This window comes from Falco biarmicus, chromosome 9 (assembly GCF_023638135.1).
Source record: "Falco biarmicus isolate bFalBia1 chromosome 9, bFalBia1.pri, whole genome shotgun sequence".
Taxonomy (NCBI): Eukaryota; Metazoa; Chordata; class Aves; order Falconiformes; family Falconidae; genus Falco; species Falco biarmicus.
Genome location: NC_079296.1, coordinates 13,294,733 through 13,319,082, shown reverse-complemented (window position 1 = coordinate 13,319,082; position 24,350 = coordinate 13,294,733). Strand labels below are relative to the sequence as shown.

Below are 24,350 nucleotides of genomic sequence, written 5' to 3'. Positions count from 1 at the left end.
ACTTCCACGTGTCACCTTGTCTCGCATCCCTGATTGCTTAAGACTTGACTTTTCTCAACTCCCAGTTGAATGGCCCACAAGGTGTATGTGGTGTGCAGTTTCTTTTTGCAAGCCCTGCTGATCTCTTCAGAACCCCTGCTCTCCAACACCTCGGCAAGAAAAGCACCAGATTTGAAGAAAACATTTATTGTGTAACATGGCATCAGTTACCCTCGCTCCCAGGTGGGTGGGTACCTGGAGGAGGCGATGCTGTGACAGCAGCCGTGGGCTCCGTGCATGGGCTGTTTCCTTTGATTTCTTTCGTTTGACACAGCTCCTTCCAAAACAACAATAACAGGGTAAGTGAAATGGCCAGTGCACCAGCAGGAGAGAATTTACTGAAGCAAGAAGTATTTTTCATTTCCTTTTTATCTGATTGTAAGTCTAAGAGGGACTAGAGAAGCTACGGGCTTCCCTGCGCTGCCCCAGTTGCAGAAGGTCTGGCCCAGGTGCTGAGCTGCTGCTGCTGCCATTTCCCACACCTGTGCCGTAACAAGGGAAGGAGGCAAAGCTGTGCTGTGCTGGGCACTCAGTAAGTGGGCTCTGCAGGAAAGAGGGATTCAAACTTTCTGAGAAATAAGTAAGAAGCTGGTGCTACCCAGGTACGTGGAATCAGCATGGTTTAAGTTCTGCTACTTACTGCCTTGAGCTGATGCAGGGTACACACAACTCTCTGCTCTGGTGCTCTGTTCACATCCATCTCCTTCAGCCTGATGTTAAACATCCCCAAAAATCTTTTCTGCATTCATTTAATCAGTTTCATTTTGCTCCTCGGATATGTCCTGCCTCTTGGCCAGGCAAAGACCCCTTCTCTGCCAACAGCAATTGTCCCAGAGCATGTAAGAACACACATTTCTGGCTTATTCCTCTCACCTTACTGTTCTCTGAACTGCACTCACCGTGCCCATATTTAAATGTGATCCAGACACCTCTGCAACCCCCTGGGTCAGCAGGTGCTTGCTGCTAATTAGGGAGAGCTGGGCCCTGCCTCCCAGGTGCTGCTTGTTGCCTAATGAAGAGAGGAGCCCTGCCCCTGCCCCACCACGGGGGCTTCAACCTGCCCCTGTGCTCCTCCTTGGCTCCCTGAACCTGGCCAGGGTGGTCCTAAATGCAGCATCGTGGGGCTCAGGGGGGTGTTGGGGGCTACGTTGGGTTTGGCCAAGCTGCTCGGACTGGGGTTTTGGGCATCTCTGGAAGCTCCGAGCCTCCCGATGTGGATGAGCAGGCAGCCAGGACGGGATGGGAAGGTAAGACAGTTTTCACCTCTGCTTTGCAAGAGGAAGCCTGGCCATGCTGCCCTGGGGCCAGGGTCATTTTCAGGATAGAATGTCCTAAATCAGGTGGCAGAGGTTAGTGCTGCATCTGGTTAATGTGTCAATGGAAAAATGAAAAGAAAAAGGCTGGTTTTGTAGGAGTGGGTGGTGTTGCCTCTTTCCTGATGTCTGGTGGGGCCAGGAGCTCAGGGTGGGACCCCAGCTCAAAAGGAGCCTCTGTGCTGGACACCCCTCGCTGGGGCAGGGGGGGACTGGCTTGTGTGATCTTCCTGCACTTCCAGCTATCCAGGCTGGGACCCCGCTCATCACAAAGCACCTCGGGGTGCCAGACAAGCAAATCCCAACCTGAAAACAAGCCAAGGTTCTTAGGAGTCTGGTTGTAGCTTGGGCTGAAGCACGGCCATGCAGCGCCCCAGGGCTCCGGCCCCTCTTGCCCCTTGCTGGGGGCAGCTGGCCCTCTGAGGGGGGGGGGGTAGGTGGGCAAAATCAAGAATTTCAGAGAAAAAGTCCTGTGCTTTGGCTATCTCCCCCTGGTAGGGGGGCAGGCAGTTAGCAGGTTTGCCCCGGAGATGCTCAGGTGCAGGTATTTCCTTTGGGGAGTCGCGTATCTGGGGGAACAGGGTTGTTGTTTTAAACCACTGTCATTGTCAAAGCAAACCTGCATTTATTTAGTCCTGAAATTATTTCCATCACCTCAAAAATGTCTCTCCAAGACCCTGTTTTGGTGGCTGGAGCTGCAGCCCGGGGTCTTGGCACCCCTGCCCGGGGTCTTGGCACCCCTGCCCGGGGTCTTGGCACCCCTGCCCGGGGTCTTGGCACCCCTGCCCGGGGTCTTGGCACCCCTGCCCGGGGTGGGGGCTGCGGCAGCTCTGCCAGCCCTCGCCCACACGTGACAGCCACATACCGTTTTCCACGGCGCGTACACGACTGCCTCCTCGCTCAGCCCCAGGCAGGTGGCGTGGCGCTGGAACTCTTCCCGGTGGGCTGTGCTCACGCTCAGGTTTCGGGCTGGAAAAGGAGAAGCATTTTCCAGGTGTTAAACAGGGATCGGTGGCCTTGGCACGGCCCTTCGTGCCGCATCCCTGCCCTGCCCGCCTCCCTCCCCAGTGCTCCCACCCACCTGCTCTCTGCCAGGGTCTCTCATCCCCCTGGCGCACACACCTGAACAAAACCAACCTTGGGCATCGCTTTTTGTAACCCCCTCCCCAACCAGCTCTGTCCCTGCCTGCTGTGGGGGGCTGCGGGACAGCCTGATAGTCCTGGGGCGTGGGGAGGGACGAGGCGGGCGCGGGGGCTTTTTTCTATGTGTCTTCAAACTCTCTTAAGCCACCGTCGTGGGGCTCGGGGGAGCACTGGGAAGCTCAAGGGCTAAGGTGCTGCTTTACAGGGTTGTGGGTAGATCTGATCGGCTTTGCCTCTGCTGGTACTGCAACACCACATGCTCTGCCCTGGGGAGGTAAATACCAAAAAACTACAGTTGGGTTGAAAATATTGAGATTTTACAATGGTATCAATGCTGAATTGTATTTGCTTCCTGTTCTTTGAATGTTTATGTCGTGAGTGTGTTTTGTCCTTAACTTGTGCTTTCCGCTCTACCAAGAGATTTTGGTTTTAATGGGATTTGTAAGTATTCCTGTGACCCCGGGACAGCGATCTTGGGGAAATCACTGACTCTTGGTGAAACCAAGCTGCTGTGTGGTTTTAGCTGATAACTATGAGTGTGTTTTGGTTTCCCACAATAACTTTAAGTTACTTTAGGATGGAGTTTGCATACCGTAGAGATACAGTCCCAAATACGTCCTTTCCCTCTGCAGTTGGTACTGGATGAGTAAAACATCTTCAGAACTGAAGTTCATCAGCATCCCCACGGTTTGCTGGGTCTTGGCTTTGAGAGAACAGCGTTGGGGTTGGGAAGAGCCGTAACATTCAGATTTCAGTGCTGCAGCAGTGCTAAACTGCAGCCCAGGTGTGGGCAGTGCCAGCAGCCCCCGGGATCTGGCCCTTAGCAGTGGGTGAGGACAGATGTCCTGATGTAGGGCGAGCTGTTGAGCTCTTGGTTTATTTGAATTGTATTTCTGACATGTGGGTCTGGGGTGCAGAGGATCCAAAGTTGCTCAGTTCCCACCCTGCCGTTGCAATGCTGGGTGGCATGGCTCGCTGCTGCTGGGGGTGTGGGTGGGTCTGCCCAGCCCCGAGTGCCTGGTCTGGCAGCTTGGGGGGCTGCAAAACTGGGGGGAAGCTGTCCCCGCTCATGGCAGTGCCGTCCTGGCTGGGCCAGTGCTAACTGTCTTGGGGTTTGCAATTCCCACCCCATTTCTACAGGGAGGAGGAAACAATTCTGAATGTGAGGCTTCATTAATTCGCTGAAACCTGCCGTAAACGTTCCCCTCCTTTCCCTGAGGAAATAACTTTACAAACAAGGTGGTTTTCTCCTGTGGGGATGGGAGCGGGTTTGCTCCCTGACCCCAGCACTGCATTGCTTCATAGGGCTCAACATGGCAGGGCAGCGATCCTGGGGTGCCCTGGCCCTGGGGGGCTGCGTGGAGCCCACCGAGGCTTCAAACAGACAAAATGATGGGGGAATAAACACACCAGACAATGTAAAACATGGATACGGCCCCTTTGCGTGTCTCAGCCCATCCAAAAAATGGACTGGGTGATAACCCTGCAGGCGCTGCTCACCGTGCCTCACCAGCGTGGTGTTATCAGCCGTGGTTTCGAAGTAGGTGGAGTTGTTGGTGAGACATTGGTCCCCCCTGGAGAGAGAGAGAGGGGAAGGGGGTGATGCAGGGAAGGGGAACAGGAGACCCCCTGCCATGGACTGGAAAGGACTGGCAAAGCCCTGGCCCCCCATGGGCACCCGCCAGCTATGCGGCTGGGCGAGCTGCTCCCGCTGCTGAAGTTGAGCCATTCCTCCTGTGCGTTTGTCTGACCTCCACCTGCAGCTCGGGGTCTCAGCCTTGCCCTTGCCCTGCTCCTTGCTGGTGAGACCTTTTCCACCCCAGAATAACTGAAACTACAGAGTTGCCTGCATCGGCATGGAAAAACTCATCCCCTTAAAGCCTGACCATGGGGGGAAGAAACTTTCGGTGCCTGGTGGAGTTTGCAGGGGCCTTGGAGAGACCCCCCCTCACCCATGTCCTCTGTGCCCACAGGGCTCAGCCCCTGTGTGACCTCTGTGCCCTGCAAAATCTGCCTGACCGTGCGGGCTGTTGACATAAATAAATGGATAAAGAGGGCGAGGAAGAGAGGAGATGGGAGAGCGTGCACAGAGTGGCCAGGAGTGACCCTCCCTGCGGAGACTAACTGAAAGCGTGCCCGTACCTTGTGCTGAAATGGCTGCAGCCTGTGTGTGGGGGTCTGTGTGTGGGGGGCAGAGACCCGGGGGGGGCACCTTACACAGCTAGGTGCTGGGTGATGAGCAGCTCCTGCTCGCTGGTGCGGGGCTCCACGCAGAGGTGGCCGTGGTCGATGAGCAGCATCTCCAGGAGGTGCTGGGGCAGCTGAGCGGCCCCGGCCACGTACAGCCACATCCCCAGCAGCTGTGGGGAGAGAGGGGCAGGGTGGCGAGAGCTTTTGGGTTTGCAGGGGGAGCTTTGGGGAAGAGATTTCCACCCTCCCCGTGGCAAAACGGTTGGTTTTGACCTCAAGCCGGAGCTAGCTCTCCCTCTTGCGCCACACCAGCAACAAAATGAAACCTGTAGAAATGTGTGGCCGAGGGGGAATGGTGGAGCTGGGGACTGGGGAATGGTGCTGGTGTTGGCTGTGGGGCATGGTCAGGACAGCCCTGTGCTGCTGTGGGGGATTTGCACCAAAAAATACCCAGCCAGCCCCCCTTGTTCCAGGGTGACCTTTGGCACTGGCTTGGGGGCTGTGAGAAAACTGGGTAATTTGGGCTGGTTTGGAAAGCAAAGATTTCTATTTGTTGCAGATGTTTTGCTGAGGGTGCCTCAGCACGTGTGCCAGGGGGACGAGGGGGGTTCCCCCATTTCCCAGGGGTCAGTGAGGCTCAGCAGAGCACCCATGGGCTCGTTGCAGGAGCGGGGAAGACCCCCGGGGCTCGGGTCTCTCCTACCTTTGGCGCTGTGGTGTTGTCAGGGCGCAGGGCTCCGCAGGGGAAGGAGGCTGTGGGCAGCAGTGCCGTGAGGCCGAGGACGGCAGCGATGGTGGCCGTGGCCATGGCTGCGGCAGCGGGCAGCGAGTGAAGCTGGGGCAGGCTGACGCGCTCGCTCAGCTGTTTGCTCTTGCAGCCCTGCAGGGGGGCATGGGACTGCCGGGGGCTGCTGGCCCCGCGCCCTTGGTGCAACCAGCACCACTCAGGCCAGAGAGGAGCCGCGTGCCCCGTGCTGACCCCGGTGCTGGCCCTGGCCTTGGCTGGGGCCACTGGTGCTGAGTGTCCGGAGCTGTGGGCAGTTGGCGTGGCCAGAGGTGACAGGGCAATGCACTTGCTGCATTTAAGACTTGAATCTGCCCTAAATTAGCCTATTTTTCCCCTGTGAGCAGCCAGTGTAGCTGCCTCTTGCTCCGCTGATGAAGCACGGTGCAGTGGCTGGGCTGCAGCCCTCCCTGCACCTTGGGCAAAGCCCAGGGGCCTTCAAAGAGAAGGGCAGGTATTTTTACTGTCCTTGCCAAAACTGGCCACAGAGATGGGCTGAAGGGCCCCAGGAGGTCACCTCTGTCCTGCTGGATGCATCCCCTGTGGCAGCTCCTTGACCCTCTGTCCTGCTGCTGTCCCTATGCTGCCGGGGCTTTTCTGCCTTTTTCTGGCTTTATTTCTATTTTCCTTTTCCCCTCTGGTAGCAGAGCTTCCCCGCGTCCCTTGGCGTGGCCCTGGGGGATGGTGTGTCCATCCTTTCCCCCTTTCCTGGCTCAGAGACACCCAGGGAAGGCACGATGCCACCCTGTCTTACCCCACCTGGCTGTGATCCCTGCACAAGCCCCTGCCGTGGGCTTGAAAATTTCGGGTGGGATATTCAGGTGCTAAAAGCACCTTGGCTGGTTTGAGTCATGGGGGGGGACGGGACGACCCGAGGTGGTTGGCAGGTTTATGTGGGGTCAGGGCTGGTGGGGGGGTACTCAACTCCTGATGCTCCGTGGCTGGAGGGGACCTGCCGGGTGGGGTGGCAGGGAGGTGCCGGTGCCACCGCGGAGCTGGTGGGAGCTTGAACCTGGGGGGTTTCATCTGGGGCTTTTCACGGCTCTCAGGGGTTTTGGAGATGCAGCATTGTGGGCAGGGCAGGCAGGAGGGGTCCTGCCAGCGGTCCTGGGGGGGATGCAGCAGGAGCGGCAGGCGGTTGTAACACAGGCATTTATTTCAGGTCTGGGCAAAAACAGGGAAACTGAGCGTTTCACTTGCAAGGAAAGGCCAAAACCTCAATAGCGAGTCCTGAGGCTGTGCTGAGCCCAGCCGGGGCCGCGGACAGGGAGTTCCCTGTGGAGGGGCTGGAGGAGGAGGATGAGGATGAGGATGGAGTGGCTGACCCAGCCCGTGGGGGTTACTCCGGCTGTGGATCCGTGTTGCCTTCGCCCGTCTCCTCGCCGGGACAGGCATCCTGCGGGAGATGGGGAGGGTGGCTGTCAGTGCTCTGTCACCGAGAGCAGGATCGGCCGAGGTGGATGCTTGCGGGGGAGAGGGACAGCCGTGGGGGGCACCCACCTTACACCCCCGCCGGAGCCCCATCCCAGCAGGGGCAGGGGCTGGCCCGCCCTGGGGAGCGGTTCGTACCTTTTCAGAAGTGGAGAAAATCTCCTCCTCTGTGAAGCCCAGGCAGTGCAGCTGGGCTTTGAACTCCTCCAGGTGCTCCTTGCTCACGTTGGGTGTCCGGGCTGTCAGAGAAATGGGGCAGTAAAAGGAGAAGGGGAGGCGGCGGGGTGGGTGGGGGGGGTGGGGAGAGAAGGGGAGTTTTAGGGGGTGCTTTGCTCCTTGGTGGTGCCCATAATGTGGACAGGGAGCATGCTGCCTGCCCACCCCCACCTTTCCCCTCTGTGGGGGGGCAGAAGGGGCTTTGTGCCCTGCCTGCGAGGGCTGGGGATGCCCTCAGGGTGTCCCCAGGCAGGGACAGACCCCACAAATCAGGACAGCACCCGCTCACCCGACAGGCTCAGGCTCGTGAAGTCATTGCTGATGTGCTTCAGGATCAGCAGGTCTTTGTCACTTTGGATCACTTTGGCTATGGAAACCGTCTGGTCATCAACTGGAAGGTACAAGGAGAACAGAGTCCTCTGTTAGCGAGGGTCGCTTGGGGCCGGGGTGCAGCTGGGGCAGAGCTGGCAGTGTGGTGGGGGCTGCTCGTCCCCAGGGCACCCATCCCAGTGGGGACCAGTCTGGTCCTACACGCTGCCATATCCATTGCATGGAGCAGAAGAAATTCCTCCCTCCCCCCTTCCTCCAGCCATGCATTCAGGTGTAAAAGGGCTGGGTGCCGGGGGCGCAGGGTGCCCAGTACCGGGGGATGGAGGTGGGAGGGTGCAAGGTGCGGCTGCGGTTCCCCCCCGGCGCTGCAGCTGCGGTATTACCGTGCATCAGGGTGGAGTTGTGCCAAAAGACGTGGATCTTGCTGACGTTCTTCACCACGCACGTCTCGTTCCTGCGGGGCAGAGAGGTCAGATGGGGCAAATATCCGCGCCCCCCATCCCCCCAGACTGCCCCAACCAAACCCAAGGGATTCAGAACTTGAGCCAGGCTGCACAGCTGAAATAAATTTGGCATAGCCGCCGCGTTGCAGCCCCGGATTTGTGAGGGTGCCTCAGCCCGGAGGTTGGCACCAGCGGGTGGAAATGCCCCCGGGGATGGGGGAGCTGAGTGAGGGGGTGAAGCCTCATCCTTACAGTCTCAGGACTTCGATGGTATTGAGCTCGTCCTCATGGCTGCTGGGGAAGATGGAAAAACTTGCGTGTTTCAGCGCTTTCAGCTCTGCCAGGTGAGGCGGGTACCTGGAGGCACCAGAAATGTAGATCCAGTGTCCCAGGAGCTGCAGAGAGGAGCAGAGTAGGGAAGGGTTGGGGGGGCCAGGCTGTGTTCACCCATGGCCACGACATGAGTGAAAGCAGACGCTGTGCCCTACTGTCCTGTGGCCATGAACACGCTGGGCAGGAGCCGGGCTGGGTGAGGGGCTCCTGGCTTTGTCCCCTCCCCACTACAGCGACGCTCCAGCTCCCAGGATGGCCAGCTAGTTTCTGCGGTGGCGTTCCTCCTGCTCTGCGCCTGGCGCTCGTTCACTTTCCTCCCATTAAACATCCCCAAGGGACTAAATACTGTTTATGCAGTGAAGGGTTTTGCAGATGGAGACTGTGACCCGAGTCCCCATCACATGAAGGGCTTAAAATAGCGGCAAAGCACCAGGGCGGAGCTGACAGCCCCATTTGCACGGGGCATGGAAGAGGGAGCCCTCCGAAAGCGCCTGCTTGTGAGATTATGGGTGCAGAGCTGCATGGCTTCACCCCTTCCCCATGGCCCTGCCAGCAGGCTTGGGTTTTGTTAGGAAAATAGGCACAGGGAGGCAGCGAGATCGGCGCTGAGCTGCCGACTGGGTTCGTAGCCTCTTCCTGGACCCGTAAGGGCTGGAGATGCCAATGGGAAAGGAGAGGATGGGCTGAGGGCAGGGCTTACCCCAGGGATGGTGGAGTTGTCGAAGGTGACCGGGACGAGCGGGGCGCAGGTGGGGGGCTCGGTGGCAAGGGTGAGCGGCAGCCCCAGGAGGAGGGTGAGGGTGGCCAGCATTGCTGGGTCGGCCAGGAGGAAGCTCCTGCTATGATGGGCTGTTGCTCAGCTCCGTCCCTTATATACGGCCGCCGGCAAAGCTGGGCGTCGCCAGCCCTGCTGTGCTTGTTCAGTGGCTGGGCTGTTTGCTCAGGCGTGAAGCAATAGCAGGTGGAGGAAATTCAACTTGCAAAAGCTTGGATTTCTCCAGCAGGAAAGAAAAAAAAAAACCAACCCCAAACTGCAACCCCATGTTTCACCAGTACAGGCTTTTGTTCTCGGAAACTGCAGTTAATTTTGTGGGTGCCTGGCGAAGCACCTGGCTGGCTCCAGGTGTGTTTGGTGGCCTCGGGGGCATCCAATGGCACCTGGATGTGGCTTTCCTCCCCAGGGCAAAGAAATCCCCTGGCCATGGCTTGGCTGGGGCTGTGCAGGCTTTGGGTGGGCACCGGCCTCACTCTTTGCTGGGCACAGGGCTGGCACTGGGCACACGTGTGCTCTCATGTGGGGGCACCGCGTGGGTGCTGCTGGGGCTGGGACCTGGTGCTGCAGTTCGGTGTCCGCAGCAGGATTTGGCCCCTTGCAAGCTGGGAGCCCTCAGCACAGGAAAGGCAGGGACCTGCTGGAGCGGGGCCAGGGGCCACAAAACCCACCCGAGGGCTGGGGCTGTTCAGCCTGGAGCAGAGATGGCTCCAGGGAGACCTTAGAGCAGCCTCCCAGTGCTTGGAGGGGACTTAAAAGAAAACTGACTTTTCAGCAGAGCCTGTAGTGACGTGACAAGGGGGAATGGTTTTAAAGTAAAAGAGGGCAGAGTCAGACTAGATATAAAGCAGTGCTGGGACAGGCTGCCCAGAGAGGTGGTGGATGCCCCATTCCTGGAAACATTCAGGCTTGGGTTGGACGTGGCGCTGAGCAGCCTGGTCTAGGTGAAGGTGTCCCTGCTCACTGCGGGGGGTGGGCTAGGTGGCTGTTGAAGGTCCCTCCCAACCCAACCCACTCTGTGCTCTGATGACAAGCTGCGCCCACCCACCCACCATCGCCTTCCTCTCACCCGTGGTGCTGCGGCCCAGCCTTGCTGTCTGAGCAGCTCAGTGGGACCCTTCATCCATGAAATCTGGGGAGGTGGGGGCAGTGTGTGTGTGTGTGTGTGTGTGTGTGTTGTCCCCCTTTCCTGCTGTGCTCCCTTTTGTGTGCTGGCAGCCTTTGGTGCTCGTGGCTTATCTTAGCCCAGTGATGAAGTGGCCTTTAGGCTGTGGATGCCGATACCATACATAGCTGATTATCGTACGTAATCTACAATAGCTAGTAGAGACAAGGACTTGTTTAATAATTCCTGGGGTGGGTGGTGGAGTGGTGTGTGGTATGAGGCAGGGGAAACACCAGTGCAGTGGACTCAGGCTTTTAACAAAATAAATTACAGCTTCTTTAAATGCAGAGTCTCTCTATTTAACAGTGTCTTCTCTCCCCTCTAACTTTGGCCTCGTAATTAAATGCATTGATTGATTTATTAACTGTGTTTGCTTTTCCCCTGACTACAAGCAACCTGTTTCAGGAGCAGCAGGCTTACACGAGCGAGAGTCAGCCCCAACCGAGCCAGGTTTTACTGCGCTGCCAAAGCTGGGCTGGTGCCATCATGCAGCCCCCCCTGTGCCGGGGGTCCCAGCGTGCTGCCGGGAAGGGGTGCAGCCCCAGGTGAGCAAACACAGTGTGGCCCCTTCCCGCACTCCTGACGCAACCCGGGATCGGCCAGGGCAGCTCCCGTGCATGGTGTAATGGGGTGTGGGGCGGTCACCTGTGTCCCCTTCCCTGGCTTTGCTGCCATCTCCAACGTGCTGCCGGTGGCAGCAGGGACAGCCACCGCCATCTAGCCTGGGGCTGGGGCCAGGTGACCTCCTTAGCAAGGAGATGTTGGGTTTCAAAGTCAGCTTGGAGCAACTGAGATGTGATTTGGGTTTCAGCAATGAATAAAAAATCAGCTCGGCTCTTTCCTCCCCCTTTTTTAAATTTTATGGTTTTTTCTTTTCCTCTTGCTCCCCAGCACTGCGCCGATGGCAGTGGGTGAGCGTGGCGCCGCGCAGGAGCAGGGAGGCACCAGAATCCCAGCCTCGTCATTCATCGAGCATTGGAATCATTGTGCTGAGGGGTGGGCAGGTCATGCCGAGGAAGGGTTTTGGGCTGGGGGTTGGGGTCCCTGGCTCACCTGGAGGGGCTCTGGGCTGGGGGGGTGTCTCACACCAACACCGGCATCCCCAAGCAGCGGGGTATTGCTGCACCTCTTGCCCACTTAGTTTCCCATGAAGAAGCAAAAGACCCAAACCAGTCCCATTTCATTGCCTCAGTTTTAAATATTTATTTAAAGTAAAAAAGAAAAAAAAAAAAAGGAAGAAAAGAAGTAGAGAAGGAAGAAAAACTTTAACGAGAACAAACGGTAACTCCAGTCTTGAGAAAACATGGAAAACTGATGGTGAGAGGATGAGAGAGGGCAAAACCAGGAGTGTGGGAGTGTGCGCAGGGGAAGGCAGCAAGCCTGATGAGCGATGGTGATTTTTGGCCTGGGGGTGCTGGGGTGAGCTGCCCCGGGTGGGGGTGAGGTATTTCTGAGCAGAGGCAGGGCTGCATGGAGGGTGAGGTATTTGGGACAGATCTTGTTAACCTTTTCTGATGGTTGTTGGAAACCAACCAGCAGGCAGTAGTTAAAAAAAAAAAAAGTACACAAAAAGAGACTCACATATAATTTTTTTTTCTCAAAAAATAAAATCCATAGTCCATATGAGACATGAAAACTCCAAACAGGCACTGAAGCATTTCTGATACAGTACAGCTCTGATTACATCAATATTATTCCTTATATAGAATTAAAGATTACCATAATTATCCTCTTAAAAAAAAAAAAAAATCCTCCAAATTTACATATAGAGACTAAATTTCTACAAAACTTAACAAAACAAAACCCCTCCAAGCCCGGCTGGGTTCTGGAACACGGTACCATCGTGTCAGCCTTGGCGGAGCGGCCAGGCAGGAGGACTGTGGCGCTGGGTTTAAATACGAGCTTAGACCAGGGACTCGCTGCAGGCACCAGCCAGCATGGACGTGGCCAGCGCCGCTACAGCAACACAAAGTACGTGACAAACCAACTCGAAAATAGCTCTCTGAGGCTCAATGCTTACAGATGAGCTGCATCCCTCACTCCCCTCCCAAAGCAGTGAAGTGCTGATTAACAAGAAAGAAAAAAATAAGGAAATTTGCTTTTAAAATATCCTGTAAGTTATTTTGGACACGGTTTGAGTTGTTGTGCACAATGGACATCCATGGCGATGAAGGGATCCCTTTAAAGGTGGCTGTTTCTTGGATTTAGCTGTAGAGCGTAACCTCCTCTCCTCCCAGAGAGATGGTCCTGTGGGCTTTTTTTTGGGTCTGTGGCAAGACACTGTAGCACCTTCACAACCTTAAATAAAGTCATATATATAAAATAACACACTTTTTTTAAGAGCACCAGAGATTTCACAGTGAGAGGTAGAAACAAATCAGACGAGCCCATCCTCTCTCTTGATTTTAGCACCAATCTCTTTCCCTCTCCTCCTTCCATTCCCCCCTATTGGCTTTGGGACTCTCCCCTACCCTAACACCACCCATGAGCAGGGATGTTGATTAAACTCACCCATGGAAGGGGGAACTTAGAATGTTTTTTTTCTCTCTCCTTTTTTTTTTTCCTCTTTTTCTTTTTGCTTTAAATAATATAATATATATATATTGTTTCTTCTAATATTGCACATCGAAATGCTTCCGGTACACAGAGCAGCCAGATTCAACTTGCAGCTCCGCCTGGGAGACCTGATGCAGCACGTGGCCATCCAGAAGGCGACAAGCTCTGAGAGGGAAGCTCTATCTTTTAATTACTTTTCAATGGAAAGAACATTTGGTAACTCAGGAACCAGGTAAGACAAAATGGGGTGGGTGGGGGGAACCCAAAAAAACACACGCTGCAAGTTGCTTGAGGTTTCTCTCAATATTTTCTTTGGTCATGGAAAAAAGCTTTGTGTGTGGAACTGCTTGCAACATCTAGTCCCCTGACCCCTTTTCACTGTTCACATCCCGACTGATACCCGCTTCCCCTACATCCTTGTTATTCCTCCTTCCAACAACCTGCTGAGTTCAGTAGATCACGGGTTCTTTGAGACTTTGAGCCGAAGGCTAGAGCAAGAGTTGACCCAAGAGATACAGCCCAGCTGTCCCTGCTGCAGAGAGGTGGGAGAGCCTGTGTGAAACACCGGCCAGACGTGGGGTCAGAGCCTCGGAGCCCCGTGGCGGTGGCTTTGTTCAAAGGAAGCACACGGGGCCGACCTCGAGGTGGTATTGCATTCCTGGCTCGGATGGGGGAAGGTTGTAGATGTTGACAATTGGCAGCTGCTGAGGGTCCTGTGTCCGAAACGAAAAGAGAGTCTGATGCCAGCGTCCATCCTTGATCTGTGCAGAGAGGAGGGACAGAGAAAAAGCTCTTTAACTGGGGAGTGAATCCTGCTGGAAAGGAACGCGTTCCAGGAGGTGTAAGCTTGAAAAGCCCTGTGTGAGACCAGGGACTGCCCTTTGGGCTGGGCAGGTCTGGGGTGAGGCTTAGAAAGCACTTTGGGGAACCTTTATCCTGGTCAAGTGGATGGTACCCGAGCTTGGAATGGCATCAGCCAACACGGGCTCCTGCTGCAGTGAACCCGAAACACAGGTGGCTGTCACTTAACTGCTGCTACATGTGACATCTCATGGTGGAATTTAGTATTTTGCTTTCTATTTGAAGGCTGTTTACTTAACAGGAACTGCTATAGCATCCTGGAAAACCAGAGCGGTAGACTGGAGCCTGCTCCCCTGGACTTGGTGGAACAAGCGGCGCGGGTGGACTCGAGCCCGCTGCATGCCCTGAGCGGGGCAGCTGGGCACTTCGCTCCAGCGCTCGCCTCTTCCGCAGCAACGTACCTTGCAATCATCCGCTGCCACTTCTGGCCTGAGCTGCCCGCCTGCCTCAAACATCTGTCCGTTCCAGGCCCTGAAACGCACGGCTTTTTCCGAAGGTTTCTCGGAGGAACCTTCCCGCCAGACGGAGGTATTCAAGCAGTGAATAGTGATGTGCTGCACCACCTCTGAGCTCAGGAGGCGGAGAAAGTTCATCTGGACTCTGCCGATGTCAAAATCCAGCTGTGAAGGGGACAAGGTGTTGGGGCGTGTGGCTGCAGCGGCAGGGCCAGCGCGAGGTGCGACGGCGGGGTGGGCGTGCTGCGCCTCAGCTGGCAGTGCCCCTGCGCCGTGTCCGGGGCTGGGGTGAGGGTGTGCATAAGAGCCAGATGCCAAGTCAATCTGGAAAGTTTTCGTGGGGACACGGCGGGTCATTTATTTTTCAGAACAAACTGTCAGGTGCTTAAGTAGGAGGAAATTAACGTAAACTTTGAGCACATACTTCTGCAAAGCAGCAATGCAGCAAAGCAGGAGGTTTCTAGTTCATCTGCGGGTGAGCCCAGGTACTGTCATTGGTATTTTTGGTAGAGGTGCTCCCTCAGGAAAAATCCTATAGCATTAACTTCACTGGAAACTTAAATATTTAAGCTGACCTCACTTTTTCAGGTGGCAGAAAACAAAATGCAATAGTGACCTGAACATAAGTTAATTCAACAAAGCATTTGGGAGCAGAATGTTTGCAAAATTACTGGCCTCTGTTAAGGTTATGTGTTAACTAAACATTGCTGGAAACGTACTGCTTTGTCTTGACAAGAGTCAATAAGTCTTGGGCATATTTTTTAACTGCCTGCGGACAGTTCTGAATGTTACAGCTACACCAACTCTGTCTCGAGGAGAAACCAGTGTGCTGTGTCATAGCGGTCACCGTCCAGTGCCCCGGGACAACACACCCCTGGGTAAATATTTTGGAATAGTAGTATGGGAAATGCCATGCTGGGGCTGAGCTGTGTGTACCTTGGAGACGGTGATGGGGCTAAGACACGTCTGCCCGCCGTTGGTGAAGTTGCAGATGACCTGTATGGTGTCCGAGGAACAGCCAAGATTTGGGTCAATCCAGTAGGTACCTGAAGGAACGGAGGATTCTGGGATTAACAAGGACACCTAACCTTTTCTGTGGATGAGAAAAGGGAAGTTTTGTTTTCTGCATCACTGGTTCCAGGGAAGGAGACCAGTTTGGGCCATGTGGAACAGCCCTGTGGAGGATGCAGCCTTTGCACTCTCGGGGCTTCCTACCATCGTTCATCTTCTGTTCACAGTTCATGAGGTCTCGACAGATGCGTGCAGGGTTCTCCTTGGTTCCCAGGGGTCTTTTGATGCTCTGAATGAGGTTGCTGAGGTAGTGTAGAGTCTTAAAGATCTCCCCTCCGTGGTCCAGCATGAGAAGGTCTGGATGTTGGTAACCCTGGAGAGAAAAGGAGGCAAAGTCAGGTGTGTCTTGGGGGGCACCGGGTGCTGTAACCACAAGGGTTTCTGCTTTTTCTGTGGGAAAACTCAGTGGGTCAAAGCCAGGCTGTGTTGGCTGGGATCCGGCGAGCTACAGCCCTTGCCTGGAACAGGGCATCTCTGAAGTGCTGGCAAAGTCGTGAGGTCTGAAGCCTCATAAACAAACCCATATCCTTTAACTGGATCTTTGCATGCATAAACCCCAGGTATTCCACAAGAACAGAGACAAATCAGAGCTTTGTGTATAAACTTTAAGTACACAGGAAGAACAAGCAACGCTGTGACCGTTCCCAGCCTCCAGCTCCAGCAAGGACCAGCGAGTTCAAAAGTACTGTCATACCTCTGTCTTGAGTGCGGTGTTTGAGTCGATCAGTGTCTGGAAAGCTGCCCCAAAGCCATCTTGTTGCTAGTGGGGGGTGAAAGAGATGGTAATTGATATTGTTAGAACCTGAACAAACCCTGATGCAAGCAAATGCTTCTCAGTCTAGGGCTGCAATTCAAGCATTGCTCTGCTAACACAGCATCTCTTGCTGGACCCAAGTGTGTGTCTCCAGGGTCCCAGCAGCTCCTTCTGGGTGTCCCATCAGCACCTTGGCTCTGCATGACTTATTATCATTGTTAAAAAACATACAGAAAACAGCAACTTACAAATGAGGCTGGAATTCCTGGCGGTCCCTAGAAATCAAAGCAAAAAAGGTGCATCAGCCAGAAAGATGGGCAGTCACTATTGCAAAGATACTCAGTTGTGTCCTTTTGAAACCTTCTTTCCCTTGGAGTCCCTCAATGCAGACGAGTCAGACAGCCAACAATGCTGTCTCTATAAAGTACTTGGAGATGGTGCAGGCTAAAGCACCAGAAACACTAGACCATTCACACACACGTTTTTGCATACAAGGAATGGGGCTAAGCTCTAATTTCCAGTGAGTGAACAGTCCCTCTGGAGAGTATGTTGGCAAAAACTTTAGCTTGTTTCAATAATGTCTTTGAACTCTTTCCACATATACTTACCGGAGGGCCAGGGTGTCCTCGTGGGCCTGGAGGACCCTAAAGACAGAGTGGCATCAGTTAGTGAAATACCTCCAGTTTACATTTCCATTTCTCATGGTTCTCACCAGCCTGAATCTGTTCCCTGTTGAAATCCTCTAGGCTTTTGACATCTTACAGCATCTTCTCCCTCAAACCTTTCAGAAGACAGGAGGTGGCCCCACTTCATCCATCTCCCACCTCTAGGTGCATCTGTCTGCACTTGGTCCATACTGTATCCCTTGTTCCCAGCCCGTAGCTCCTTAACAATCATTAACGCCATATCCCCAGGCACTTATCACATTCCCTGTATGCATAATTACCTACCCTGCAGCTTTACATTTGCTAAAAGCAACTGTTTTATTTAAATATATTAGTCAGAAAAAGTGATTTCAAATACTTACCCTTGGACCTTGTAGACCCTGCAGAAAAAAAAAGGCAAAAGCTGTCAGAAGATGCTCATTAATAAACCAGAATTTCTCTGTAGGGTTGTGAGCTGTTCCCAGGGTGCCTGTGCAAGGGCTGGGTGCTGTGCTGGAAGGACAGTGGAAAACATGGGCCAGCAGTGTGGGCCAACAGCAGAGAGGTGGCTGTGGCAAGGGCTGCTCATGGCCCTGGCACCAGCAAACGCTTGCCCTGGGGCTCAGGTACCCGCAGCCCCCTGTCCTCTGCTGTGCCCCCGGGGGTGGACAGTGGTGAGCAAGTAGAAAGAGAGGCAGCACCCTGGCCTGCTAGAAACATGCACTGGGACTTTTGGTGTCTGTGGGACATGTGCTTGTAAGAGGTCTTGTTTGAAGAAGGCATGAAACAGAAACAGCCTTCTGCACTAGCTGTGCGTGCTGGGTTCTGACGCCTGGACCAATGCCCTGCGTACTGGAACAACCACTGGCTGCTAAAGGAAGCAACCCAGAGCCACATTATGGGTAACGAGGAGGACGATCAACATGTAGCCAGCGTACCCCACACGTCCCCTGCACAGTGAGCACACCAAGGAGCTATGAGCAGGTGCACAAGTCCATCAGAGCTGCCGCAAGGATGGGACCGGAGGAAGCGCAGCAGGGCAGCACATGCCCTGGCCCTGCTCCCCCAGCTGTGGGGGTGCACCCCGGCTGCCCAGACAGGTCCGTGCCCCTGGCCTGGGTGGCCTGTGGTGTCCTGAGCTGCCGCTCACTGTGGTTTGTTCCTAGAGATGCCACAGCCACTGCTAACAGGGTAAAGCGTTAGCTTTTGTGGTGTCATTGGGTGACGTAAAACTTCAACAACAGAGTGGGTGTGTATGTGCATATGTGGATGCACATACGTGACTAGACGTGTATGTCTTGCCCTTGTGGGAGCCTGATGCCACCACCATGCTGAGCCAGAACCCAAGCAGGTACAGTGGAGCCCAGCATGACTCAGCTGCTCAGAGAGAGGGACCCTCTTAACGCAGGACGCACCCCAGTGTGCAGACCAGCACTTACCACTTCTCCACGGCTGCCCTTGTCTCCCTTGGGCCCCTGTTAAAGCAGACGAGGCAGCTGTCAGTGACTTAGCAAGCTGTGCTGCTGGGATGTGCTGCCACCCAGAAGCCCCTTGCAAGGACCCAAGTGCATCTTTAAACAAATCAGCCCAGGTTGTCATAGTGGTCCACCCATCCCAAGGCAAAAAAATAGCCATTACTGGATGTTTTGGCAATGTCCAAGTTTATCTCACTGGCTTTCATCTCTGCCAGTAGCAGCCTCTGTACCGAGCTCTGAGTAGCGTCATGCTCATGCTTTTATGAAGCACTGACCTCAACTTTAGTCTCTGCTCAGTGCCTTTGGCATTCTGGGGTAGCCAGGGATTTTCAACACTTCCCAGAACCGAGCTTAATTTCCCAGTTTAATACATTTATCAGTTTTTGAGGGTGTTTTTCTCTGGTTTTTTTTTGTCCCCCCTCAGGCCAAGTTCTTTGGAAATTCTGGCAGCTTGCTTTTGAAAAACTGCAATAACATTCTTGTCTTCTAGTCTGAGCCAATCTATTGACACACTGGCACTTAGGTAGAGTTGCTCCTCACTTTTAAGCTAATAACATCCCTGCAACTACACATACTGCCAGAGACTAAACCTGCACTTCTTTCAAGCTGCTCATCTTAAAGTCCGTTTCGCTTCCCTCATTACAGCAGGACTTGGGATTTACTTATGCTGGCCTCAAGCATCTTGGATCTCAAACACTGCACTCTTCTAAAAAATACAGGCAGAAAAAAGCACCGATACTTACTGGACTTCCCTTGGGACCCTGAATGCCAAGTGGACCAATAATTCCTTCTTTTCCCTAGAAAAGAAAAAGTATGTGTGAACCCTCACATGGGAGCTGGCGGTTGCTTCTGCCATGGCAGACTCAGTAAAGACACTGAATCGCTTTGCTGCTGATCGTAGGATTCGCTGTAGCTGAAATAAAAAACTTTCAAAATGCAAGTCCAAAGATACAAGCCCTCACAGTACAGTCATGACAACCCACGTAAAACCTCAGAAATTCCAGAAACAGAAAGATTTCAGTGTAGCTGGAGTGGTTTGTGCAGTGGTTCACAGCAGCACGACTGTCCCCAAGGCAGAAGGGATCCATGCATGCTTGGTTGCCTACAGCCACGTTCTGGTGGCCCAGAGGTGGTGCCACGGCCACAGCTTGTCTGCTGGGCATGCGGTGAACAGTGAGTGGGCTGTGTGCCTGATAGCACCCTGCAGCCTCACAGCAACAGAGGGGGGAGGAAGGAAGAAAATCCTCCGAAACCAAACAAACTGAAAAACCACTCACCATGAGACCAGGCGGCCCACGTGGTCCCTGAATGCCTTTGAAACCAAGGTCCCCTGGGGGGCCCTGCAAGAAAAATGAGATGCTGGGTCCCCTTTATAAACATACCCCATGTTTATGCCCCTGCTTACAGCTCTGCTGCAAGGACCGAGGTGCTGTCTCTTGTATATGGGAATGGGAAGGTCAAAATTTTAAAAAATTCTCTTCCCACTCCTGTTTTGCAAGCCCTTTACTTTCTACAGAAAACAAAGCTGTCCTCTTTCACCAGAAAAATTATATGCTGATTAAATGAGTCTACATTTCAAATCAAGGCTCTCAACATTAGGAATGCATATCAGTGTCTCAGGTACAGGGCGATGGCTGATGGTGGAAGTACAAGTGTCTGAAAGACATTCAGGTGGGGAAAACAGCTCCAGGGTCTGTAGGACAGCCCTTTTCCCTCTACCATCAACCCATTTTAACAGGAATAAGCTCCAACAAAGCATGTGTAAATGCATACTCATTTAACAAATGAAGATGCATAATAAACTAAAGTTGGAATCACAATTCAATTTCAATCGTTTCTGCAGAGCTGCTAATAAGGTCCTTGCAACAAGTATTGCATTGTCCGCCTCCAGCAAAGAGAGGCTAGAAAGCCAGCTGGTCACAAGACAGCCTCTTACCTTTGGCCCAAACATGCCCACAATCCCTGGAAATCCTGCCTCGCCAAAGTCTCCCTGCAAACAACAGCCAAGACAAACACAAGAACAAAGAACAACAGTAAGTTCACACCGAGTGGCTGGTCACTCCAAGAGTTTGGCCGTTCAGAGAAGAGAAATCCATTAGCATTCTTCAGTTTAAGCAGGAATGATGAGGAAGAGGTATGAAAGAAATCTGAAGGAGGAATTAAACAAACATCGGGCTAGAAGCAACTCCAGAAGATCTCATAGACTCGTAGATTACTCAGAGCTCACAGACTAAGCCCTTTCCCCCCCCGAGATGGGAGGCATAGCTACGCTATTTCTAGCAGATGCTTGCCTAGCTTGGACCACAGCAGAAGCAGGATGGAGAGGATCTACTCTGAGACTGGTCTTGGAAGTTCATGCTGCAAAAAAAAAGCCTCAAAGCACCTTTCAACAAGCTCTTCTTTTGTTTCTAATACCAGCTGGACTGACCCACTAAAGGATAGTTTCAAACTATGGTCATTCAAGTTTTCAAAGAAGTGCATGTTCCTACAACATAACCTCCCACTCAAACCCAGGAAAACCGTGCAGGGATTTTTGCTCAGTTTCTGAGGAAAAATAAAAATAAAATATTTGGAAGGCCATCAAGCTTGGATTAGCACATAGCATGCACTCTGAGAACAAAAAACCCCACACTGGGTAGCATGTCCTTACGTAAACACCCTCATTTCACCATGTTTGAGATGTACGTCCTTCGATATTTGTGGGCTTCTCAGATGTCAAAATGCAAAATGATTCAACATTAAAAAAAAAAGGGTCAGAAACATACACCAGATGATTCATCTACAGCCTTAGGAACATGAGAGGTGGAAAAGGCTTGTTTGGACTCTGGGCAGGACTATGTGACCCATGCTGGATTGTACTTTATGGGATGTTTTACAATGTCTCGTTCAGCCCAGTTGTAAATGAGTCAAGCGATGGGGTTTCCACCACCTCTATTACAAGGCTATTCCAGAGTCAGTCAAGAGACCTCACTGTTAGGGAGCTTTTCCTGCCACGACAGAGAGAAACTGCTTGGCAAGAAAGAGCTTGGTTGGACTCAGTGGAGCATAAAAAACTTTCCAAGGATACAAATTGATTTAACTGCCCATTTATGGATCCTGGAAAGGAAAACTGCTACTAACGGAGGACTAAGGATGTTCCTGCATCAGGAGAACCAACCAAGCCCTCTTTCTAAAGGAATTTAGGGCAAAAGTAAATGGGAAGTCACAAGTCTTTAAACACCATGGAGTCCTCTCTGCTAAGGGAACCTGGTCACCAGTTACGCAGCAAGGCAGGCAGCGGCAGCGCTGGGCAAAGGAACCTGCTGCTTGTGGACGCAAGAGGCAAAGCAATATTGTTGCTGTGTTGTTGGCTACTGGCTTTCAGCCTGAATACCGCCCTCACAGGGTTTTATATAACTTATACAAACAAGTACATTTTAATTGAGGTAGTTGGGGTTCACCTTGTTCCTTGTTTTGTATTAGTCCTAATCTCTCTTTTCCTCATGTTAGTTTTATACCCATGGCCTAACTAGCCCCCCCCAATGGTGGTCCCAATCTAAATAGCTGAAGTGTTCCCAATGGCAAAGCCCGACATCAGCACTAACCTGGGCAATCCCGTTGCACCGCAAATGGGAGCAGCAGGGTTAGGAGCCTGCCTTGGAGGGGGTGCTCTGAACTCGCAGCTGCACCGCCCTCAAACCTGCGCTGGTGACGCCTGCTCCTGGACCTCCTGCATGTCCTAGCAGGGCTACAGACCCTCCTCGGCTCGCACCTCTGGATGGCTGGGGGTGCACAGTTCGCACTGCACACCCACGACCTCCCACCGGCTCCATGTGCTGCTCCCGTAACAGCCCTCCTGATGACGCTGCTGAGGGGTGTTTGAGGTGGCTCTGCAGCCCGGCTGCCAGCACACCCCACAGCCTCGTGACCACAGGCGTGAGGATGACGCGAGCAGTCGTGCTGTCCTGGGGAACGCGGCCGTGGGTCAGGCAGCTCTGCGCGCAAGCGAGCAGTGAAGAGCAGGGAAGCACACACACTGGGGAGAGCTGTGCACTCACACACAAGCTAGTTATGGGCTCCCCTGTAAAAGACCCTCCCAGGGTTCACCCTGCTACCCCAGCCTGTGGATCTGCACCCCCTCCTTCAGGAGACAGCTTGGAGTCAGGTCTGGCCAGCCCGGTCCATCACTAACCGGCTGTCCTTTGGGTCCCGGCTCGCCAGGGCTCCCTGGAAGGCCCGTTCCTCCCGATGATCCTCGCTTCCCTGTTTGGCCACTCTGTCCAGGCAATCCTCTTTCACCCTAAAAATAACAGAATTCAAGTAATTCCAAAGAACAGGAGCTAAATATAACAACACTCAGCCGAAACAGCCATAGATGGAAAGCTGGAAAAGGGTGGTTCATTGGGATAAGGAATGCGGTTTCATCAGGAGACGCCTCAGGTCCGCTAAGGCGGATTGTTGCAGGATGCACAGTGTGAGACCAGCGATGGGCACGGCTAGGTCCCCTCCAGAGCTTGACGCAGAGCAGGAGCTTCAGCAGAGCTGTACTGCCTGCATCGGGGCCAAGGACAGCGAGGGGGTGAAACGCTTCTGTCTGTGCTTCCGTGTGCTGTCTGTCCTGCCCTGCAGTTTCCCATCATCTCTTCCCCCAGCAGGCTAGCAATTGATAATTAATCCATCTAAAATGCTGAAGACATGCCAAGCCTTCAGCGGGAGGACTTGAATCCAGAGGCTGCAAAGCCAACATTTTCCCCAGCACCAACACCGCAGCCCCCGGACAGGAGAGGGGTTCCGAGAGCCACCACCACGCTTTGCTCCCCACCTCCTTCCCGCTGCCCAGCGCTGGGAGCAGCACAAGCCCCAGCTGCTCCATCTGGGGCAGACTGGGAGAGAGGAGCAAAGAAGGCGAGAGCCTGGGATGGCAGAGCAGCTGGGAAAGGGGCACATTTCCCTGGAGGCAGGGAACAAGCCTGTCACAGTGACACGAGGGTCCTTCCGCCATGCCTGGTGGCAGCCTGTTATTCTGACCGAGGCAGCTGGAGGGCAGCAAGTGACAGTTTAAGGACGATGTGCTGCGGGAGGCGTGATTTACATCTGAGCCGATCACCCCTCCAAACCCAGCTGGAGTCTTCCTATTTACAGAGTCTTTCTACAAGCGGCTGAATTGCTGTTGGCCCAGTTCAGATCCTGCGGCCAGCCTGGACCAGGGCAAGGACCAGGAAGAAACCTCAGGGTCACTAAAGCAGCCTGTCCCGGCTTCCACCCAGAGCGATGTCCAAGCCCATACCGGTTCCAGCCAATCCAAACCTGTAAATATATCTGCTAAAAACCAAGCAGCACAAATTTCCCTTCAGCAGTTCAGGCCTCGCAGAGCAGCAGCTAGAGGACACCTGGATTGCCCACGGAGCCATCCATCCCGGACATCCTACAGTTCCTTTGCAACTTCTCCAAGACCATGGTATTGTAGCCAGGTTTCTAATGAAAGAAGGTTAGTGTTCATAGTGTGGGTACGTGTATCTGTAGGCTTCTGAGCTCAGTGACCTTTGACAAAGGAGGAAGGTCTCTGGGACACTCAGCTGCTGTGAACCTTGTGGAAAAGGATGGATGGATGGATTGGATGGATGGGTGGAGAGAAAGATCTACTGAGCCTCTTGCTATGTGAAAGACGGCAACAGGAGTTGAGACTTTATTAGACCTTGGAGAATCAAGCTCTAGAGACAACAGGCTCACAGACTGGTTTGCGCGTAGCAGTATCTTAGGGAGTCAGAAACCCACCTTGAATCCTGGTGGTCCCTGGGCCCCAGGGAGTCCTGGTATGCCAGGGTTCCCTCTTTTGCCTGGCATCCCTGTCACACCTTCTTCCCCATCATCACCCTGCTCTCCCTAGAAAAGAAACCCAAAATAGTTTATGAAACAAGATGTTTTTTCCACCTCTGCAAAGCCTCTGAGGTGACAGGGGAGTGGTGTGATTCTGCCCTCCGCAAGCACCGTGCATCTGGGCATGGGTGCATTTGCGGCGATGCATAGAGAAGTCAGTGCATGCAAGTATCTGTCAGGCTAGAAACACAGGTTTATTTACAAACTCGGCCATGCAAAGGCAGCTGCTGCCTCTATGTGCATGTGAGATATGAAGAGGAGTATATGATCCACTCTGGGTACATGTAAACTGGAATATCTATAGCTGGACTGGATCTGTTTCTCTTGTGCTTTTAGCTTTCCAGCTCCTAAGCTGCATTTGCTGTTGATGTTACAAGGTTACAATTGCAAACTCACCAGCATCCCAGGCACGCCATCCTTCCCCGGCACTCCATCCACTCCAGGGGCACCCTCTTGACCCTGCCTTCCCACCACTCCTCGAGGACCTGGTAGCCCAAGGATGCCCTAAAATCATAAAGG

The 24,350-nt window shown here is 53.6% G+C and overlaps 3 protein-coding genes across 4 annotated transcripts in view; all 3 read right to left on the bottom strand.

Moving 5' to 3' along the window:
• Positions 1-170: 170 nt before the first annotated feature.
• On the bottom strand, positions 171-6,518 carry LOC130155511 (alpha-1-acid glycoprotein-like). The gene is made up of 6 exons (XM_056352872.1): positions 5,389-6,518; positions 4,713-4,855; positions 3,996-4,069; positions 3,088-3,198; positions 2,218-2,321; positions 171-316 (listed from the first exon to the last, which is right to left on the bottom strand). The coding sequence occupies exons 1-6, from the start codon at positions 5,491-5,493 to the stop codon at positions 203-205; spliced, it is 651 nt and encodes a 216-aa protein (XP_056208847.1). The 5' UTR covers positions 5,494-6,518; the 3' UTR covers positions 171-202.
• An 87-nt stretch (positions 6,519-6,605) lies between these two features.
• Positions 6,606-9,077, bottom strand: LOC130155512 (alpha-1-acid glycoprotein 1-like). Its single transcript, XM_056352873.1, has 6 exons — positions 8,923-9,077; positions 8,142-8,284; positions 7,830-7,900; positions 7,406-7,507; positions 7,039-7,139; positions 6,606-6,865 (listed from the first exon to the last, which is right to left on the bottom strand). The coding sequence occupies exons 1-6, from the start codon at positions 9,031-9,033 to the stop codon at positions 6,809-6,811; spliced, it is 585 nt and encodes a 194-aa protein (XP_056208848.1). The 5' UTR covers positions 9,034-9,077; the 3' UTR covers positions 6,606-6,808.
• A 2,270-nt stretch (positions 9,078-11,347) lies between these two features.
• Positions 11,348-24,350, bottom strand: part of COL27A1 (collagen type XXVII alpha 1 chain) — a 160,105-nt gene continuing 147,102 nt past the window's right edge. For both annotated transcript variants that reach the window (XM_056352258.1, XM_056352257.1), the window contains 15 exons: positions 24,228-24,335; positions 23,730-23,837; positions 22,147-22,254; positions 19,912-19,965; positions 19,253-19,315; positions 18,719-18,772; positions 17,940-17,975; positions 16,884-16,901; positions 16,465-16,500; positions 16,105-16,131; positions 15,797-15,862; positions 15,247-15,415; positions 14,968-15,077; positions 13,978-14,196; positions 11,348-13,476 (listed from right to left, as the gene is read on the bottom strand). In XM_056352258.1, the coding sequence (XP_056208233.1) occupies positions 13,330-13,476; positions 13,978-14,196; positions 14,968-15,077; positions 15,247-15,415; positions 15,797-15,862; positions 16,105-16,131; positions 16,465-16,500; positions 16,884-16,901; positions 17,940-17,975; positions 18,719-18,772; positions 19,253-19,315; positions 19,912-19,965; positions 22,147-22,254; positions 23,730-23,837; positions 24,228-24,335 (1,323 nt within the window). In that variant the 3' untranslated portion in view covers positions 11,348-13,329. The remainder of the gene's footprint in view (positions 13,477-13,977; positions 14,197-14,967; positions 15,078-15,246; positions 15,416-15,796; positions 15,863-16,104; positions 16,132-16,464; positions 16,501-16,883; positions 16,902-17,939; positions 17,976-18,718; positions 18,773-19,252; positions 19,316-19,911; positions 19,966-22,146; positions 22,255-23,729; positions 23,838-24,227; positions 24,336-24,350) is intronic.